At 40.8% G+C, this 21657-nt stretch overlaps 2 protein-coding genes across 3 annotated transcripts in view; one reads left to right on the forward strand and one right to left on the reverse strand.

Annotated features, from left to right (window-relative positions):
• Window positions 1-41: 41 nt before the first annotated feature.
• Mrpl24 (mitochondrial ribosomal protein L24) lies at window positions 42-1702 on the forward strand. The gene is made up of 5 exons (XM_071713371.1): window positions 42-378; window positions 541-723; window positions 839-1041; window positions 1129-1315; window positions 1540-1702. The coding sequence occupies exons 1-5, from the start codon at window positions 283-285 to the stop codon at window positions 1624-1626; spliced, it is 756 nt and encodes a 251-aa protein (XP_071569472.1). The 5' UTR covers window positions 42-282; the 3' UTR covers window positions 1627-1702.
• Bbg (big bang) overlaps window positions 1596-21657 on the reverse strand; it is a 43095-nt gene continuing 23033 nt past the window's right edge. Inside the window, exons 6-11 of one of the 2 annotated variants that reach the window (XM_071713366.1) lie at window positions 19355-19429; window positions 10219-10878; window positions 9022-9986; window positions 6142-8659; window positions 5887-6042; window positions 1596-5452 (exon numbers count right to left, since the gene is read on the reverse strand). In XM_071713366.1, the coding sequence (XP_071569467.1) occupies window positions 5283-5452; window positions 5887-6042; window positions 6142-8659; window positions 9022-9986; window positions 10219-10878; window positions 19355-19429 (4544 nt within the window). In that variant the 3' untranslated portion in view covers window positions 1596-5282. Of the gene's footprint in view, window positions 5453-5886; window positions 8660-9021; window positions 9987-10218; window positions 10879-19354; window positions 19430-21657 lie in introns of both variants that reach the window. The other variant, XM_071713365.1, reaches the window with a different exon arrangement.

Consider the following 21657-nt stretch of genomic DNA (forward strand, 5'->3'; position numbering starts at 1 on the left):
TAGATAAAACAAATTGGCTTGGATATTGTCAGTAAATAAAATTAAGCTAATGTGGGAAATTATTGATAAGAAGAAGATTAGGGAACAATATATTTTTCTTGAAAGCATCATTTTTTAATAGTTGAAAATTCCCTAACGCGCGCGTCACAGTTGCGCTTATTCTATGCGTGTGAACATAACCAAAAAGGTTGCACGTTTTGCATATATTGGTATTTTAAAAATAACGCAAGAAAATCGTGTTCAAGGGTAAAAATAATTTTGGTGCAGTTCGAGGAAGTAGACATGAGATTTACGTCCAGCTTGTTAAGACGCATGGCAGAATGGTCGAAGAAATACTCAAATTTACCGGACAGCTACATAGAACGAGCTATGGCACAGGTCTGCACAATTGTCAGATGTAAAAAAAAAAAAACAATGCTATGTTGGGCTCGCAATATTTAAAAGTGACACCAATTAACTCAATCGGCGATTCATTCTACTGACAATTTTTTATCTTGTTATTTATTAATTTTAACATTTATAATTTATTGTTATAACAAGGTTTACTGGAAGACACCTCGCAAGCCGAATTATTTGCCACGCACGATTGAAAGAAAACGATTTCATTTCTCTATACATCGTCCGTGGACTCATGAATTTCATCGTCAGAATGCGCCTGGAGTATACCATAAGTTTGTTCACGTGGAACCTATTAAGGATTGGAGCTTCTTCCGGGGTGATAGAGTACGTTATTTTGCTGGTAGAATTTTTATAAAAAATAAAGGAGATGATGTCGGTAATATTATTTTAATATATAATTAGTACATTATTTGTACAGATTTATATATTTTTTGTCTAGGTAGAGGTTTTAGTAGGAAAAGATAAAGGAAAGCAAGGGATTGTAAAAGATATTTATCAAGAAAGGAATTGGATAATTGTCGAAGGACTTAACACGAAGCTGACAAGCACTATGAAGAGTAAAAGTTTTCCTGGTTTATACTTGCAGCAGGAACAGCCGCTATTGGTGACCTCGCAGGTGCAGTTGGTCGACCCTTCAGATATGTGAGTATCTCTTTAAAGAATTCATTTTACGAAGATGAACATATAGTACCGATATTTCATAGCACAGTGCAACTTGATTCGTTGCAGGCAAGGAACTCCAGTAGAATGGCGATACACGGAGGATGGCCAGCGTGTACGCGTATCCGTTAGAAGTGGTAGACTAATTCCCATTCCTGTCTCGAGTAAAGAGACGATAAATTACAGGATCCCTCGGTTATATCTAGAGCAGGCAAAAGATACAACTAAAGCTGACGTGGAAAAAATAACTTTTGCAGTATGTAAAATATAAAATATCTTGAATTTATCCGCGTTTTTTTTATCTGTAGAATTCGTTATACTGAAAAGTTTTATATATATATATATATATATATATATATATATATATATATATATATATTTAATAAACGAAAATTTTACTGCAACGTTTAGAGCGACATAAGCAAATTTTGCGTAGAAATGTCTGAAATAAAATATTAAATTCATCTTTTTTGTTTGCAGCCGGCATTGAAAACCTTCGAAATGGATATCATGGATGAAATGGGTATCAAGGAAGATCGTGTTCCAAAGAAATTTTATTGGTATTAATCATTGTTATATACAATTCGCTGTTATTTTCACAATGTACAATTATAGTATTTAATAAATATATTAAGCGAACAAAGGGATGAAAACATATTTTTTAATATAACTCGAGAAACCTTCCATCTCTCGCAATCTTTTTAAATGAAAAAAGTGCGCGGAAATTACATTTTCCAATATGAATTATAACTTTCTTTTTATTTATATTGAGAAATTCTTTACCAAAAGCTATATTATCTTTACCAAAAGCTATATTATAAAGTGTCCCTGTTTGCAACGCTTTGTATAGGAAATACGCAATAAAAAGAGCATTTGTAACATTAAACAATAAAAAAAAACGAACAATTCAGTGCTTTATATATATAACGAATTTACATTGGATTAAAATACGTAGTAATATTGATTAGTATCTCAATCAATAGTTGTTTGTTTTATACTAAATCGTGTCATTCTCACATATATCACAGCACAAAATTTTAATAAATGCATATCCCGAAACGCTTCGTATTACATTTAAATATATATTCCGATATATTCTTTTATATTAATAATCTGTTATGTATGACACTTTTTCCCTTTTAACTCGGCGCATTCGTAATTCTGATTGCGATTGAGATTCAACTAACGATCGATCGGTCCGCGTTTCAATGTCAATTTAAAAATTTATGGCCATATGGACGGCAAGAAGGGGAGAAGACGAAACGGTATTTCGAGGATTGAAATACGAAAGGCGAGTTTCGATTTAACATTCGAACATCTCAATTCTCAGAATTCAAATCAAATAGAACGGATCGGCGAATTACAAAATGTAGATTTCGATAGATCGATATATGGATCCGTCTATGGGCATTGGGCACACTTCACGCCGGACGGCCGGACTGCGGCGATTTTAACGGTCAGTTTGATGAGGAGATGAGCCACCGCCGCGCGGATTAAGCGCGCGTTTACGCGAAGTGCCGTTTCACCTCGTGCCTCGTGCTTCCGGGTGCTCTTCGTCGAGATCGGTGAGTCGAACTTTATAGCGCTGCATTCTTAATAAGGATACAACAGGTGAGGATGATCGGGAAATGAAGCGCGCGCGCGGCGATGAGGATCGTCTTTAACGTCAGCCGTTCGCCATCTTCCTTTCCCTCGTCTGAAATAATTACCTTCCGTTTCGTCCCGTTATATCCTTATTACAGCTGCGAAACGACTAATCGCGCAAAGCGTCGCGCCTCGCGATAATACAATTTCTGATAATATCTCGACATACGCACGCCGCGAGCGGTATTATTTTATTCACGTATGCGGTGATGCGGTATCCCCGCGTGATTGAGCATATTATTATGCCGCTACCGGTGCATTGGCTTCATCGAGATGATCAGGATTAGCATGATCTCGTGAATGCTTTCACGGAAGCTATTGAAAAAATCGTGCGAGATTTAATTGGCGCGATTTGATTGTAGATTTCATTACAGCGGTCGGCGCTTTCTTCATGCCGCGAGCAAATTTAAAATTATTCGTTATTACGAATAGCAAGATGGCGTCAAAATGGCCTTTTTTTAAATAAAGTTTCTCTAGTAAGAATTTGAACCCCGACAATTTAGACAATTTTTGATTGATTTTTGTTTTATTCATATTCTGTACAATGGAAAATCCATTGTTACCTATATGTTTCATTTCAATATTTCTTGTCAATATGATCACTTCTGTACTGTAAACTTTGTTTTTTGAAGTTCCCCATAAGTGAAAATCAAGAGGCGTTAAATCTGGAGATCTCAGAAGTCAGAGGACCGTTTTTACCTATTTCATGTTCCGCTTCAATATTTGTTTATAACTTTGTAATAAAGTATTTCTAGCCAAACTTCATATATAACATTTTTTCTTATTTTTACTTGTAGAATATACTTCCGCAGTTTGTCAGGGGTAAGTCCCGGGATACCCTGTATATATACATATACATACTGCGTATTATACATATGACTACTATTAAATTAAATTCTTTTTTTTATTAATGAACTACATCAGGGGATCGATTATGTATCTTGAAACGAAGTAAAAATTACAAATCGTGAACAGATTTACTCTAGTAAATACTCTAGTAAATTTTCTCACTTTTGTAATTTTTACCTGGTTTTAAGATACACACATAATCGACCCCCAGTTTAACTAAACTGATTTAAACATTTTTGAAAAGCGCACCATAGTTAGCTTGAAAGTGATCCAAAGTCTTACTTGAGAAACTCGATCTACTTTTTAGCATAAACCTATTGCGCACGTGATTTTATTGCGTAAGAGACCTCGATCAATCTCCGATTGAGATAATTAACGATTATCTCATCAAGCAGTACTATTTTGTTAACGTGGATGGAATAGTTGATTTTTTGTTGTTTAATACATAGGAAGAAAAATTCGATTAAGAACAACAATTTATATTGTTAGAAAGTTGCTGCCAGTTGAGTTAATCGTTAATTAAGTTAATTAAAGTTTAATCGAAGTCATTTTAAAAGTTAGAAAACTGAAACGATCTCTCGCGTTACTTTCTCTCACGTTGCCACAACGCCACAACACATCGGCTCTGACCACCGTTTCGTACAAAAATATCCTATCGTTTGTATCCTAACGTAACAGGAACCACTATAGTAAGGCGACGGGGTGGCTACGGTAAAATTGATTAGAAATAGGCGATCTACAATCAGGCTCATATTATTAACTATCTACTCAGCTATTTTGCTTGTCGCAAATTCTTAATTCGAACTATTACTGCACGGCCGGCACTATGGAATTAATGTCGTACGAGCGATTCGTATCAACGAGACGCATCGCCTTAATTAAATGATTAATTGACATGCCTACCTATACTTCATTCCAGTAACATTACGATTCGCTTGCGTATGGCATACATCGAAATTCCCATATATATATACTTCGTTGTCAAAACACATATTGCTATATTAAGATGCTGTATCGCTACTTCTCGTTGAAATCCACAAAACAAAAATATTATTCCACGTTTAATCATTGCTGATTATGCTGATTATGATATTGCACTTTGCATTGTTGATTTAGATTGGAAATTTGCAGCAGTTAAGTCTCTTTTCGCGATACTGATTCCCTATTGCGGTGAAACTATATCGAGACCATTGCATTGCACCGCAAATTTGCATTGTATATTTAAAAAGTACATTTACTGTACTATTTTTTATTGCTATTTGCATGCACAAGACGTATGTACGTTTGATCTACGAGACGTCTGATCAGAAAGCAAAATAAATTAGCAAATCACACAGACTTGCTATTTTTTTCTTATTTTTTTTTTGTTAATTAACAAATTGTCCATTAAATTTATAATAGATGACTATGTAATAATTAGAACAGTAAATGTATAATCGATTCATTTAAGCGCTTCTAGAAATAGTTCATTTCTTTTTATAAATCGGCGAGATTGAGCTTTCGATTTTTGACTAAACAGCGATATTATTTAAATTTACAAACACGATAGAAAAAGCCTCTCGCGTAATATCGATTCACATCTAAAATCTCTCGAACAAAACAAATCAATATAACATACCTTATAAACCATTATGCTTACGTAACAAATATCGATCGAAAAATTATCCAGTCGCTTGGTTGGCACATTTCTACATTCCGTTTGCATCATGCGATCGGGATTTCGTATTCCTTCACGAGGATTTGGTGGCAGGATGCCTGACTAGGAGATTCACTTCACCGTCGTGTAGCTTCTTCATTAAAGACCACGCTTCTATCCTCGACATTCGCGTAACGTCGTTACCGTTTACTTCGAGCAATTGGTCCCCGGCTTTTAAGGCACCCGTTTTCTCGGCAGCACCTCCTGTCGTAAAAGATCAAGCTGAGATAGCATATTATATAATTCCTATTATCTTATTTTTATCAAACCAAATATGAAACTTTACTTTGCCAGTAAATTAATAATAGTGATTTTTTATTTGACCCAGCTGGCCACCTTTATTTAATACAGTTGTCACGACGTTTCGCCCACATTAATTTTGGTCCTTTTCAAATGTAAACCTAAGTCATGAAAAATCAGTGAAAAAAACCTTTGTGAAAGGGTCAAAATCAATAGTTAAAACGTCGCGACAACTGTATTAAATAAAGGTGGCCAATTGGGTCGAATAAACAATCATTATTCTTATTTTTATCATTTTAATGTAACGATCATTATACACGTGCAAAGGACTACATTACTCTTTACGTAATATTACGATCGCAAATGTACTATACACGAAGATCTGCTACAAAATTTACCGGTGAATATCTTCTTGATGATTAGAGGTCTATCCCCGAGGGGACTATCCCTGCCGCCTTCCAGGCTGAATCCCAGGCCAGCTCCGTCCTTGTAAACCGCCACGGTCGACGGTGGTCCCCACGCTGTGTCCTCCACGTTTCCATTCGTCTCTAACCCTGTGCGAATCCGAGTTCTCTTATTTACACCGATTCCGTTATCGTCAAAACGGATCGTGAGAGTTCTCTCACGTGAGAAACGCATATCCTTATTTTTACCTTCGACGATGGTTTCGACACTCGCGGTCCGCGACCTCAGTTTACCGCCCTCCTCCATCCTGACCCTCGACACGACCAGCACGACCTCCGATCTCGGCTGCTTCAGTACCGCCATGCTCTCCCGGTGCGTGAGGCCTCGCGTGCTCCGACCGTTTATGCTGAGAATCCTATCGCCCCGCTGCACCCGGCCGTCTTTGTCCGCGATGGAGTGTGTCAGCACTCGGTGAACCGTGATCTCCTTCACCTCGCAGTCCGCGCCGCCGGCCAAGGTGATGCCAACGCTGCCGGTTGGATTCTCCTTGTGGAGAAGAACGACTATGACGTCGTGCGCTCCGCGTGCCTCCTCCAAGCTCGCCTCCTCGACGAGCTGCGCCAGTTCCTGTTGCGAGATCAGACTGGTGCTGCTAGCCAGCGAACTGATACTGCCGAATTGCTCGCCGTAGCATCTGTCGGTGTCCATTTCCGTCCCGATGTTCTCGTCCACGCTGCTGTCCAGACTTGGAAATCGATTGTGAGTGCTGCTGGCGCTCTGCTGTAGCTGGCCGTGCGCGGGACTCGTGTCAATTTTCTCCAGGGCTTTCTTCATGTCCGTGACGCTGGCGCTGCGTCGATTCAGGCCACGGGATGTCGGAATCTTCGACACCGTCGTGCTTTTTATTCTTTCGACGCTTTCCGTCGTTTCGTCACCGCTGTCGGCGGCTTTGGGTCTCCCTAAGGTAGGTATTTTGGAGACGAAGGGTTTGTCTTCCGACCAGGACTCGTTCGAAGTAGTGGAGCCTCTTCTACCGTATCGATTTTCCTTTGAGATTTCCCAAGCAGATTTCACCGGCGAGCTTGTCATCGCACCGTTCTTCTCGATTTTCGACTCCGTATTTTGCGCACGGAGCAATTTTAAATCCTGCTTAGCGCCAAGTATATCCTCCAGGCTCATTTGGCTCTTCGACCTACCGAAAGTCCCTTCGTCGACATGTATGGCTGATCTGGAGCGGCTCTTCGTCGTTAAGATCGTCAGGAGATCGTTTTGGTCTTCCATGCTTTTTCTGGGAGTTAAACTCGCTCTACTTTGCGGTTTCGACATTTCCACCGCGGCCACCTTCGTATCGCTCACCGCAGTTCTGGTCTTCGAAGACAAAGCGTCGTTGGATGCTTTAATAACAGGTTCGTTAAATACGGACCCACGATTATTTCTCGTTTCCAAATTTTGAGTCGCGACGGATGGACTCTTGTCGTATTTGCTGTTCGAGGTTTCTTCCATCGATCGAGCCAAAGTCTTCACTTCCGCTCGAACCCACATTTTGAGATCGTTCGACGGCTCCAACAATTCGGATTTGGGCGGTCTAACAGCCGGCGGCGGGAAACTCATTTTAGGCGGCAATTTAGGTTTCTCCGCCTTCTTCGAAAACGATCTTTCATCCTCCGCAAAGGGATCCGTGACTTCTATGTAGGCGATCTTGACCTCTTGTTTCCTCGCGGGATCATTCCCTGAGTTGTTGCTCATCTGATGAATAACCCCACCGTTCTCGACGGCTCCTTTCGCGGCATCTTCGTCGTCCGAGAACTTTCGCTGGATTAGCGGCGATCCGTTCAGATCCCTGCCACTTCGGCATCTGGCACTCGCTAGGATGTTCTTCCGATTTATCGCCTCCACGCTTTGCGGCTTCAGTACTCTTCGGGATAGGGACTCGGCGCTGGCTTGAGATCCGGACGTGAGCGTCGAGGACGTGCTGCAATTTGTATCGGTGCTGTTCGACCGCCTCAGTTGTCTCTGAGGGATCTGCGAGCTCCTCGACACGAGCTCGTTCGGCTGTGGCGAGCGCGGATTCGAGCCGCTGCTGCTGGAAGACGATCTCTCGACCAGGTAGGTCCGTTCACCGAGAACACCTATCCTGGAGGCAAATTGATCTTTGTCGGATGCAACAATTGGATCTCTGATATCCCGCGCGACTGCGATTCTACTCAAACCGTCCGCGATCAAGGGTCGACGTTGGCAGTTCAGTTCCGCGGAGACGTAAGATCTCTCCGATGAGATGGTGGATCTTTCCGATGGTACCGGAGACATCGGCGGACTGAAGCCGCGAGATATGCTGCTCTGAGAGCTGCTCACGGCCGAATCGTTATCGGAGTCATCGTAATCCAAGCGAGCTTTCCTCTGCATCGTCCTCGGCCTAGTACGCGTGCCATCCGGTGAACTAGTTGTCGAGGCAAACTCGAAGCTGTAATCGCTTCTCGTCGGGCTGCAAATACTCTCCAGGCTTTTCGGCGGCTCCGAAAACGTGGGCATCGCGGTTGATTGTGAACTTTTCATCGGACTGCTGCCGTTCATCGCGGAGCTCGTTGTCACTGAAGTGCCATAAACCGTGAGAGACTTTCTCTTGAAAGCCGGGGAGTACTTGGAGTGGATCTGAGGCGCCGGCATCTTGAAGGACGTTGTCGCTTTCAAGGGCTGACTCGCCGTGCTGGCGTTGCTGGTTAAGGAACTTTGAGACCCCCACTTGTCCTGAATGTTTGCCTTTGGTATCTGGAAAAGAAAAACGTATATTCAACGTAGCATTATTTTGAACATTTCTGCATGCGTAAAATATAGAAAAATGTTATTCATAAATAGACATCGGATTTTTTATATGCAGATTGGTGGAAAAAAACAATTAATAACTAAGATTACGTTATTTATAATGTCCAACATATTTATACCTAGATAACATATGTTGCAGTATAAAGATGTTGGATATTATAAATAACATAATCTTCGTTATTAATTGCTTCTTTCCACCAATCTGTATATAAAAAGTCCGATGTCTATTCAAAAAAATTGATTTCTCAAAATAATAGCTGATAAATTTTTACAAAATTTGGTGAATTGCATTATATTTAAAATCTTACCTGATGCAATAATATCGAATCTCGTGATTTGATTTCCGGTAGATCGACGATAGGTTGCTCGATCGGCACGGTATCTTTTTCCGGTATAACCAGACCACGTAGCTTCGATATCGATCTTCGTCTCTGTTCGATCAGCTGATTTAAGCTGTTTTTTCTCACATCTTCTCCGGGTCGTCTAAACGTGGACGCCAAAGAATTCGTCCTTGAGATTTGTGAGTTACTGATGGAATCGGTTGTCAGAGAATCTCGATTTTGCGTGAAGGGTGTCGGGCCTGAGAAGCTGGTAGCTCGCGCTAATGAAGGCGTGCTCGTTGTCTTGACCGAGTTGCTAGAATTGCTACAAGAACCCACAGTTTTACTCGAATACACGGCGTTCTGCAAATTGCCGCTTTCAGCGGTGCTTGCGCAATAATTCTTCGTCGTTGTACTTAAGAAATTCTGCTTGTCGTACGAGGACGGACTTGGCAGTGATGTGGTTTTCGGCGGAACGATTGGTAGCGTCTTTGGGACCCGCGTAGTGTGTGCGATTGAACTCAACAGAGCAGGTTGAATAGTCTGAGACAAACTAGGCGACCTCTGGCTATATTTCTTCGCGGAATCATCCCCCGTCATAGTTTTGGCCGAATCGGTCAGATCGAAAGAACTCTGCGTCCTGTCGGGGAAGAAAGACGGTCGATCCTTCTGTCCGTTGCTCTTGTCATTGCAGCAAACATCTTCGGAGGACTTGTACTTGGAGAGGCGTTGTTTGCTGTTACTCGTGGCTGCTGCCGCTGTCACGGTATTAGGAAATAGGGGCGCGTCAAGGCTACTCTGCGACGAGAACATGGCAATTTTGTCTCGAACAGATCGCTCAGACTTGTCGTCTTGTCGCCAGAGATCGCCGTTCAAGGAAAACTTTTTCTGCGGCGATTCTGTCGTAGGAACGTTTCTCGCGTGCAAAACTGTTTGCTCGATTTTTGGCGGACCTGCGAATAATACAACGTACTTTTACAAGAGGTATAACGATGTAAGAAACGCGGAGATGATGTAAAAATGCAATGTGTTCGAGATGATTTCAAAGGAAGAAGAAATCAATCTTCTCGGAAGTATTGAATTAAATAATTTAATAATATATTTCTGGTATGTTAACGTTGCTTCTTGGAGAAAAAGGACGGAGGAGAGGATTAATTCGAAGCTAGGTAAGTAATGAGTATGTACCTGTCAATGGTAGAGGCGGTGGCATATCAACAGGCGTGTCCTTTTCCACGTGGCTTGGCACTTGTTCGATCGTCGTTACGTCCTTCTGATAATATCCGGCGATCTCCATTTTCTTCTCGCTCGTCATTAAATTGCTGTTAGTCGTCTGACAAGAATAAAGAGAATTCGCCGCTGAGACGACGGGAGCGTTTTTCTTCGCGATATCTTCCGAGATATGATAAGATGATTTTTTCTCTTCGTTAGTAATCTCGGTGGACTTCACGTCTTGACATATATTATCCATATTGGCCGACGTAGCCTTGCCCATCTCGGACCGGACGCTCTCCATATTTGCCAGAGCGGCTTTGTTTATATCCTGCCTCACGTTTTCAGCGCCTGCGAACGTCATCTTGCTATCGGGTAGAATAATGCTCCTCGAACCGACAACGTTGCTGTCGTTCGCGAGCATTTTAAGAGTCTCGCCGGCACGGAACGGCTCGTTCTCGTTGCACAATCCACCGCCATTCGTGGTTATCGTCGCTGTCCTTGTCGCGGCGATATATCTGTACGGTGGCTGGTTGCTACTGTTGCTGAATTCTTGGTACGCCGCTGGAAATTCGTCCCCGTCCGGGGGCAGGCGCTGGCCGCCTCCGCAGTTCTCCATCTTACCATTTACCGTGTCTGCAACAGCATTCCCGAATACATCCTCGATATCGATATAAAAGTTTGAATTTTGAGATTATAATATGGCAACTGAAATATTTTAATGTTCGTTAAAGCTATACAGAATTTGTAGGTGGGAAATTTGGACGATAAAAATTTGTTAAAGTATAATACAACATAATACGATTTTTTAATGTAATTTCTTCCTAAATGTGATAAAAGAAATAAGATAATAGAATGTATGTGATGCTATTTCAATTACATTTTAACAAGCTATATCGTATAGAATATCGGATCTGTTTCATTTTCTGATAAGGTAGCAAATTCAAGGTGAGGCAGAAATGAATAGCACTATCCTCGTTGCTTATAGTCAAAGATCGCGTGAGTTCTCGTAAGAGATTTGGAAATATTTGTTATTCTTTGTACAACATTTCTGAAGTTATATGTATGTTTTTGACGAAAAATGTCTCTCCATTAAGAGTTCTTCTGTACACCTTGTAAAATTCATTTTAGCATTCTTTTGTTTTAATGTAATATGTACTGTTAAGTATTATGTTATGCTTTAAGAATTCTTGCGGAAAGGAAGTGCATTGCATCGGCAAAAATATTTGCACCATTAAATAGCGAACCAGCAAACCACTTGAATGATTCATCGCGCATATATCAACACATTGTACATCGCACAGTGAACGTATTATCGTTTAAAAAATGACATCATCTCTTCGATTTTCCATGCTCTTCGTCTGACGAATCAAGCGAGCGCACAATTTTGCGATCTTTCACTTTTGTCAATGAATTCAATATACCCTTGAAAGAGAACTCAGTCACTATCGAATTTCGAAGCTTTGCTTTTCATTCATAAAATGCGATTTTTAAAGAAAAAACCTTATCTCTCATATTAATTTCGTTCTTTAAGATTTACTCCAAATTTTTGTTTTACTCTAAATATTTTTATTTCGTTCTAAACATTTTATTTTACTTCAATTTTTATTTTATTCCGGCTTTTTATTTCTAATTTTTTACTGTACTTTATATAAGATTACAGAAAAAAAGGATTGCTACTATACGAACAACTAACATTTTTTGCTGCGAGAGCTAATTAATTTTGCAATAATAGCAAAACCTTTTGTTGCAATAGCAAAGTTCAGCAAAACTTTTTGCTATTGCAACAAAAGGTTTTGCTATTATTGCAAAATTAATTAGCTCTCGCAGCCAAAAAATGTTAGTTGTCCTATATTTAACAAATAGATTTGCTGTTGCAGCAAAACCTTTTTTTCCGTGATTTACTCCGAATTTCTTGTTGCTCAATTTGAAGGTGCGGATCATTTGGCTTATATAGATTTGCATGACCTCAAGGATTTTCACATTCTAAAGCAAATCTATTGACAAAACATTTGCATGTACGTTATCTAGTCTAAGTAGGAAAATTTAAATCAAGCAAGTTTACGGTGCATAACTCTTCGCAATGGATATCGAAATGTTAAGTTTTATTTCGGACTCTCCTTATCTATCTACGAGCTTTGAAATATGCACAAGCATAGAATTCTTAAAATATCCAGCCGCTCGTAAATTGCATATCATCGGTGCATATATGCTGTCGCATTGCCGAACGCTTACGTATGCCGTCATACCGCGAAACACTGACTAACTTTAATTCACAGTTAATAAAGCGCGCCGCGCTAAACTACTGATTAACATTCCTGGCGCAGTGCAGTACGACGTAACTAATCGCCGATCGTATGCACGCGCAACAGATGCAACTTTCGCGGTGCTTGATGGTTTTCGATGCACCATCCAGACGATCGCACCATATTTGTACCGGTGATCAGGAGACACCGCGCGTGTCGTCGTGTGCGTAAATGTGCGTTCGAGTATGCGTGAATTTTGCGTATGTGTATGCATGAGTTTAATCCACTTATTATCCACTCTGTACAATTGGAGAATTTATTTTTGGCAATTAACTACAAAAACTGATCTATACACAAATATTCAATAATAAAAGTTCTCAATAAGTGATGCAAATATATGACAATAAATATAAATTTACATTAAAAAACGGAGCAAATAAAACGGAGTAATATTCGATTTGACTAAATGAAGAGATGAATAATTCTTTGAAATAGAAATTGCTTCTTGTGCTGTCTCGAAATAATAATGTAGTAGAAAAAAAACCATCGCAAGTGTCGGGTGTCGTAACATATTTCCATCTTGGCAAATATTTGATTACGAACTTGTGGTGAAGTTATAATTATCATATCATTATAACCAATCAGTTAAACAAATTGTTAAAAGTAAATTAAGATCTTATCTGTTATTCTTTAAACTAGCTATTATTGTACAATAGATTAGTGAGAAAGCTAACAAAACTGGTAGACAAATATACGAAGGCTTGAGGCTGAATAACGTGCGCTCGGCATTCACTGATGCATTAAGTTGAAAGTAACCGATCACATACACACAAAAACAGACAGCATACCGGATAATATACCTGATTAGACACGGCGCGATTACAACCAGCCAGAATTCGCGAGGACCAGTCCTGTTTTACAACCACTTTGCGAGCATTAAGTTTGACAGGCAATTAATTTCAATCATCGAAGAGTACATAACTCGACTCGCGGTTATGGCAAACTTTCACGTGGAAGAAGTGCATCGCGCGCGTTTTGCGCGAGTTTCTGAGCTCCGGTCGGCGCGGAACGATTCTCCGAAGAACCGTTGACGTATATCGTCGAGATGAAGGAGAAAACAACGGGGCCGAAGTTCTCGTTCGTACCGGCAAGAAGGCTGTCGTAAGACTGGGCGACATTGCTCGTCGAGGCCAGCTTCCGCGGTTTGCGCCGACATCACAAGCGCTTTCGTGGCACCGAGAGAAGGGATAGTCTCGCTAGTTTTCAGTGTGCCACCGCGGCGGCCACGCTTTTAACTTCTGCTGCTCGGAATTACATTCTTTGCAGGCATTATACCGTGAGCAAAAAAATCCGCGTGTATTCGCGCGTATCACTTCGTTCTTCACCCTCATTACCCGCGGCCCGTGTTTCCCTCTTCAACTTCTTCTTTGATCCGCGCTGGATCGCTGGATGCCATCCAAGCGCGCGTCGCTTCTCATTACATATACACTTCACATTCGCGGATATTCGAGATTTATTTCTATTCCATCGAGATGACAGCGAAACAGCTACAGCAACACATACGTTATAAATTAGCTGCACGAGACACGACAGGCTCTCTTGGAATGTGTAGATTTCCGTGTCTCGTGTACTAGTTCGCGGGATGTCGCCCGAACACCAGCTATACGAGTCGATTAATCTTGCGGAATGTGTCAACGAAACGAAACCGTTCGCTCGCCGAGAGAAAAGTCGTAGGACGCGTACCGGAAGAATCTATGCTGAGCTGGAATACCGCTATGCGATATAATCGATTTCGAGATGAGACGACGATTTTGTCATGCCACTGAGTTACGTCGCTTAGTAATTCCGTGGGCGATTAAATGATTCATCGATAGAAACTAGAGAACGTATCAATATTTGCACATTAAAATTAGACTGACGTGTACTTAACATAAGCGTGAAATTTATAAATCTGAAACGCGATGCAAATATCGAAAAATTTGTACATCTATCCTATCTAATGTTTTTTTTTCTATCCTGCAAATTGCAATTATAACTGCAATACATTGCAAATCCAAGTGTGTTATTTTTACACGCATAAACGTCTAAAAATGACACATTAGACAGAAGCTCTTTTTGCGTGTTTCTCTATGTGTTAAATTACGTCATTTAACACGTTTAATCGTATTAAAATAAAAATTAATACGTTCAATCGTGTTAAAACGGCCAGAAATATGTAAGAAATGCTTCGGCTAAAATAACACATTTGGATTTGCAGTGTAGGAATTATAATTTCAAGAATTCTTGACGTAGAAATAATATTGATCAATGAATATTAAGGACGCAATTGTTTTACTTATCGCGACTAAAATCATTCTTATTATGCATGTTCATATGTATTCTGATGCCGTGCAGGTATGATAATAGTGGTTATACCGTACGTAAATTGCGGTTATAAATTACATCATCGCGCATATACTTTCTGAAAGCGAGAATTATGTCTGTCGCAATGTGCGGCGAGCGGCTTTCTTCGCCCGGAATACTGTTTTGGAAAAGAAAAGAGGCAGGCCGCAAAATCAATGCCGTCACTAAAAGCCACTTGTCCTTGGCACCGAGATCCGAATCGTTCGCGTTGCGTCAGTGTACGGAGGTGTGGAACTTTGTAACACACGATTAATAATTGTTATATTTATCTCCTCTAATAATGGTCTCCCTTTTTTTGTCTCATCGGCCGATATGGCGATCATGTGACATTCGCGTCGTTAAACATCCTAAATGATATATCGTCCGATGTGAAGCAATGAATTTAGCAATAAATCCGCGTGTTACAGCGGCTAAATCATTTATTTTCCAGATGCCGACTGAAGCGCGCGACGTTCTTTGTGTTCGACGTTCGTTGATTCTCTAAAGAAACATATGTTAGAATAGTGAACAGCACTGTATCGTAACGTTGCACACATTTTACCAAATTTTATGTATCTTCCAACATACTTTATATATCTTCCAGCATACTTCGTCTCGTCATGTACGTAACTTATCGCTTTCGGAAAAGTCAGCCTCTTTTTCGTGGCTCAGATTGGGTAAAGCAACTTAATACACCGAACATTAAAGAATTTATCTCGAGTTGCGGACATTTAGAAACGATTTCGTATTCCTTCCTACTTACATTTCGTCACGTAATACTTGTCAGATCGTTATCTTGTACAGATTATTCGTATCAGTTACAGCTTCGCAATTCGTAATTATATTCCGCGTAACATTCTAATTTTTGCAATTTGATTTTTTGTACATACGAGTTCGCTCGCATTCAACAAGCACTCACAAAATTACACGAGAAGAAATGTTCGATAGCATTCAACGCGTAATACCGTGCAGATATTAGATAATCTGTACCAACCGCCGCCACACAGTGGGTCCAAATGAAAATTCATGTTTCAAAAAAGGCTACAGTCTCGAAAGGATCTCCCGCACAAAACCAATGGAAAAGTCCTGATCAAAAGTCTCAATGGCGGCAAGTTCAGAAAATGCCCAGTTTCCGAGATACTTGGTCTCAAAGTGTTGAAATCGACGATGACGGTTCACGAATGAAAAAGCCCTGTTTTCAAAGCTTTGCAACACGTCTGAAGGTTCTTCTGATATATGTCAGACAGTTTTAGGATGGTCAGCATGTTTGTGATGATATACATGCATTTAATATATTCATAAAGCTTTGAAAATAGAACTTTTTCATTCGTGAACCGTCATCGTCGATTTCAACACTTTGAGACCAAGTATCTCGGAAACTGGGCATTTTCTAAACTTGCAGCCATTGAGTCTTTTGATCAGGACAGTCTGAACTTCATCATACTAAAACTTCAGCCAATTTGACTGGGGCTACTTTTCCATTGGTTTTGTGCGGGGTCCTTTTGAACCGATTTCGATGCTTTTTTTTTTTAATAAAAGCTAATAGAATTTCGAACAATTTTGTCGAGTCAGATTTTTGTTTTACTTCCCTTCTTTATTAATTCAGAAAATTTTTATAATCAAAGTAGATATCATCTAATTTAACATCAGACAGATATTGATATTGAACTTAAATATTTAAACCCTGATTAGGCTTGAAAAAACCTTACATAGTCTCACTAAATCTTACCTTATCTTAATAAATAAGCTTAATGGCAATAATATATAATTTTAGTAGATAAAAACTATTGAACGAAGTAAGATTAAATTATTTCTATTATGTAATCAATTTTTTATTAATTATTGTTAATAAGGTTATTGTTAATTATTGTTAATAAAGTTTAAGTAATTAACAAGTTTTGAGCTTCCGCATATATCGGAGTTAAAGAATGCTTCCACTCATTATCAGTGCGAAATGATCTGAAGAGATCAAAAGCTTACTTGTAATGTCTTCATTTGTTACCAATCCGTTATGTTTTCGTGTATTAAATTCTCTAAAATGTTTAAAATCTTTATTGCGTGCCTCTTGAGCCTCTTGAGCATAAAATTAAGTATGTACTATTTTAATTAATCTTGTTTGTTAAGGTAAGGTAAGATTTAATGAGACTATGTCAATCTGGTTAATAAGGTTTTTTTCAAGCTTTTTCAAGCTTAATCAGGGTTTGAATATTTAAGTTCAATATCAATATCCGCCTAATTAAATTAGAGGAGATATCTACTGTTTACTTATTTATGTCTGATTAAAAAAAAAGGGAAATAAAAAACAAAAATTTAACTCGACAAAGTTCGAAATTTTACTAGCTTTATTAAAAAGAAAGTATCGAAATTGGTTCAAATTTCGAGACTGTATATAGCCTTTTTGAAACACGAAGTTTCATTCGGCCCCACGGCGCGCTGTGTCGTCCGAACGACGAACTTGAATAAAAGGACAGCCGATGCGGCCGATTCTGGTTGTGAAATCTAATGGTTTTGCTCGGTAATCTCACACTCTGATTCACGCGTTACATCACCTTTCTACCTTTCTACCTTTTCCATGATATTGGCGCTGTCGCGAATGCTTAAAAGTTCCTTAAATAAGACGTGGACTCGCGTTACATCGTGCCGACACGGGCATAGTGTCCATTTATCACATTTAACTTCTGACACTCTCGCGCGGAAGTGAGAAGTATCATATCGCGAGAGATTCATTTAACGTCCCGAATGTCGCGGATTAATTCCCACATTTCGTAAGAAGGGATACCGAGAGAGAGCTATATATTTCCCAACGCGCTTGAACCTCTCATCGGAAGCATAAGAGAAATCGGTCGGAATTTCAGGAATATTCCTTTTCTATTTGATCCACAAGAGTGAAATCTCCAGTTTCTAACGTAATGCTGAAAGACTCAAACAAGTTTGGCGTCATATTTTCGCCGTTAGGTGCCAGCCCGACGTTTCGTGGACAGAAATAAAATTTTACATCACGGAAGTGCCACGTCGCGATGACGATTAATTCTATCTGCGATATCTATCTACGATAAAATCGGCAATCCTCTCGAACGAATCTCGGACTACCCGGCGTATGCATTCGAGTATGTATGCGGACCATAAAATCTCGACACGACGCGGCGCGGCGCGGCGCGTCCGGCTGATGTTCGCGCGCGGTTTCACCGAGAGGATTTGACACGGCATGAGCAGTCGGCAATACATTTTTGCCACCGCACCGGCTAGACAGCGAATATTCCCCGTTCAGAAATAAGATTCCAGAATGCGGAAACATTGGCATTAAACGCGGCGGGCCCGATGTACGTGCTTCGAGAGGCCGATGACGCTTACCATCGCCGACATTCGCTCGTGCCTGCGTCGTGGGAGCGGGCTGTAAAACGAGTAGGAAGCGAATCACTCCGCGAGAATCCTATCCAATTAATTTTTTACGGAAAAAAGGTAAAAGACTGATAGCGACCGTTCGTTGCATCTACTCGCGGAACTACCGCGTGTCGGGACAAAACTACGCGGATACGTATCTGCGTACCTGCGAAGATAAAAGACGAGGAGAGAGAGGCATTCGTTATTATCCACGATTCTCTCCACGAGTCTAGCGGCTACGCTAACAAACGCTTTTAAATTTATATATCGGGAAAAAACTGGATGATTAAGATATGCCTCAATTTCCTGTCGCACTTTAATCCTTCCATCTTCGCGCGCATTATGGGACCACTCTTAATTTTTTCTTAATTTCTTCTTGTAAAAGCAGCTGCAGTCAGCATTTTAATATATCGGGATAACTTTGTTGACTATTCGATTTTAGGCTGTAAATTACAAATTTTAAGCATTTCTTTCTATTTTGATTAAAAATCGTGACTTGGGGTGGGCAACGGCTGCACGATCGGTGTTGCTCGTTGCTATTTTACAAGGCAACGTGAGGTGTTCGTTATTCAGCGTTACTGGTTTCTCGAGCGAGATCGTGACATGTCAGGAGGATCTCAATGTGAAGTTCGCAACACGATCGAGGGCGAATTCCTGGCGGACTTTCACCGTGCCGAAGGACGAGAGATCGGCGTAAACTGCAAAGTATTCACGTGGCTTAATAATATCTATTGTTATCGATCAGGCCGATCCGGTACGCTGACCGTACGTCGCATGTCCGCCTGACATTTTCGCTTCATTTCGCGAAGGAGTGACTTATCGGACACGACCGGCCGTAACCCGGAATATTCGTTACCTGAGACCGTGAATACAATCTACAACCCCACTGCACATAGACGCAATAGTATTGTCGAAATTGTCGAGTCATACCTTAATGTCTCCGCGATAAGATCGTTCAGGAAAGTAATACGCTTGATTTTAGTTTTTGCGGTCCCGCATTGTTCGCCGATCGCGAACAAAAAATTGCGCGTTTTTACCATTTAAGCCCGTTTCATAAATCTTCAATATTTTATAGATCTTTAATAATTTCTATATTTCTCTACCTTTGTTCGGGTTCTTGCTTCTCTCCTCCGTGTATTCTGCAATCCTGCTCACGCGGTCCGCTTCGTCATCTCGCGCTGCAACAAATGCGCGTACTATTTATTTATTGTACACGGTGTGTCTAACCATTATCGTATCAACCTTTAAGCATAGCATGTCTGCGCGCGAAAGGGTATAACTTCGTTCACTGGCCCCGTAGCTACGATCGTGCGAGAAATCACTGTCATTCTGTCGAAATAACGAAAGTAACTGATTGCCCGAAGGCGACAAGTGAAGAAAAAAATCAGATTGAAATGCATAATAATTCGTATTTTTTTAAATCACGCGTATCTTCGAGTCGTATTTGTGAAATATATTTTCACAAACGCGTTTGCAATTGTGCAACCGGTGGGACTGCTCTATATGGATGACATTTCAATTAAGAAAAGTTAAACGGCGGGCGGCACAGAGGACCCCTCGAAATAAAGAGACGTGCATAAAGAGGTCACTGATAATGAATCGAGGTAATAGTTTGCGTCGGTAAACACAGCTGCACCGTTGACTCCAGTTGACCCGCGCTTATTAAACACCAGATACACCAAACTGTGAATGTGCACCAAAGTGCGAAGTCCTCATAAAATTTTTTTTTCATATAACACATAAAGCGTTTTCATCAAAAATTTCGATGACACGACTCTTTATCTCCAAAATAATAATTTCGTTCTATAAAATCAATTTTTATTGTAACTAATATAGGAAACTTTATTTGATTTGAAATTCTGCAAGAGCTATAATTTGCGCATGCATATCTCGCATGTTCGAGTGATCGCATTTGCGAAAAGTCGCCGGTCGAATTGAACAGTTAGGAAAACCTGATTTTTTTTGCATTGCGTCGACGATGCATCGCATTCTTTGTCGGTGAACTATCGCGGCGGCAAGCGGATTAGTCGCGCGATCTTAGTCGTTTTACGACTTCTTGTATTGTGGTCGATTTTTCTTCTGTTCATACGAGCTTAGACGCATCGTGAGTTTTACTCGAATCGTCTTCGTTGACATCCTAATGTGGATTTACTTTAAAGAATGCCGCGCATGACCATTCGTTACTACTGTTACTAGCCACCGAATGAAAAATGTGCATTAAAAACACAGGATTGTTAAAAAAACACAAGTATTCAAAATTAGAAAGATCGTGAACTGAAACTTGTGATACACGATGGCCTTTTATCCAATGTACATTTAGACGTAATTAATTTCAAGCTGAAAAATCCAAAGTTAACAGCGTGCGGTCTTTGGATTACTTTCTACATCTCGTAATATTTTTCGCAATAGTCAATTATTTTCCGAGTTATCGGACAAATCCAGAAATATACGAAGAACGATAGAAGGGAGAGGGCGAGATAGATACAGAAGGGAGGAGAGAAAGGACCATGCAAAGTTCAGCGAGCCCAAGAAAGGCAGATGCACGGAAACTGAGCGAGCGAAAAGGAGAGAGAGGCAGAAGGAAGGAAGCAGAAGGAACGAGAGAGATCGAGGAGCTGTAAGGAGCTGAAAGAGAGAAAAGGGAGCAAGGAAAAATAAGAAGAGTGGTTCCCCTCTTCGGTCCGAGAGGTTGGGAGCGGGTGGCCTTGAGCAGGTCATCACCTCCGGCTGCGGTGTGGTGATGCTGCCTGCGCTGGACCATCTTAACTTCTTCTTCTTCTTCTTTACTCCTTGAACCGTCCTTCTCTCCTCCACCATCTCCCATCTCCCATCTCCCATCTCTCTTCTCTCCTCGCCAACCTTTTCCTCCTTTCTTCTCCCTACGCTCTCATCTTTCGCTCCATCCTCGTTCTTTCTCTCTTCCTTACGTCCCATCCGGCTCGCCAGAGTTACTTTGTCACTCCTTCTCTCTCTCTCTCTCTCTCTCTCTCTCTCTCTCTCTCTCTCTCTCTCTCTCTCTCTCTCTCTCTCCTCTCTCTCTCTCTCTCTCTCTTTCTCCTCCTGCCCTTCTTGTTCTCTCCTTCCCGCTTTAGACGCTCTTTACACTTTCCTAAAGGCCTTCGCTCGGCCGCAGAAACAATCCATTCGTGCTAACTCCGGCCTCGGCCGAACCGACGGACGGGACGTGGTGAATGCACCAACGTCGCGGTACCGAGAAGTCAAGGGCCAGTCGTACCAAGAAAAGTCCTCGACTTTTTTTTTCGACTTGGAGAAATGCATGAGGCACTGCATACAATTCGATCCACAATCTAAACATCCATCTTTACAGAAGATATGTCGGACGATGACACAGCGGGAAACGATTTCTCCTGTCCGAACGCTCGTTCAAAGTACAAGTACATCGTCC

The sequence above is a fragment of the Temnothorax nylanderi genome, unplaced genomic scaffold (assembly GCF_030848795.1).
Source record: "Temnothorax nylanderi isolate EJ_2023f unplaced genomic scaffold, tnyl_v1.0 TNYL_tig0123_pilon, whole genome shotgun sequence".
NCBI classification, from domain to species: domain Eukaryota; kingdom Metazoa; phylum Arthropoda; class Insecta; order Hymenoptera; family Formicidae; genus Temnothorax; species Temnothorax nylanderi.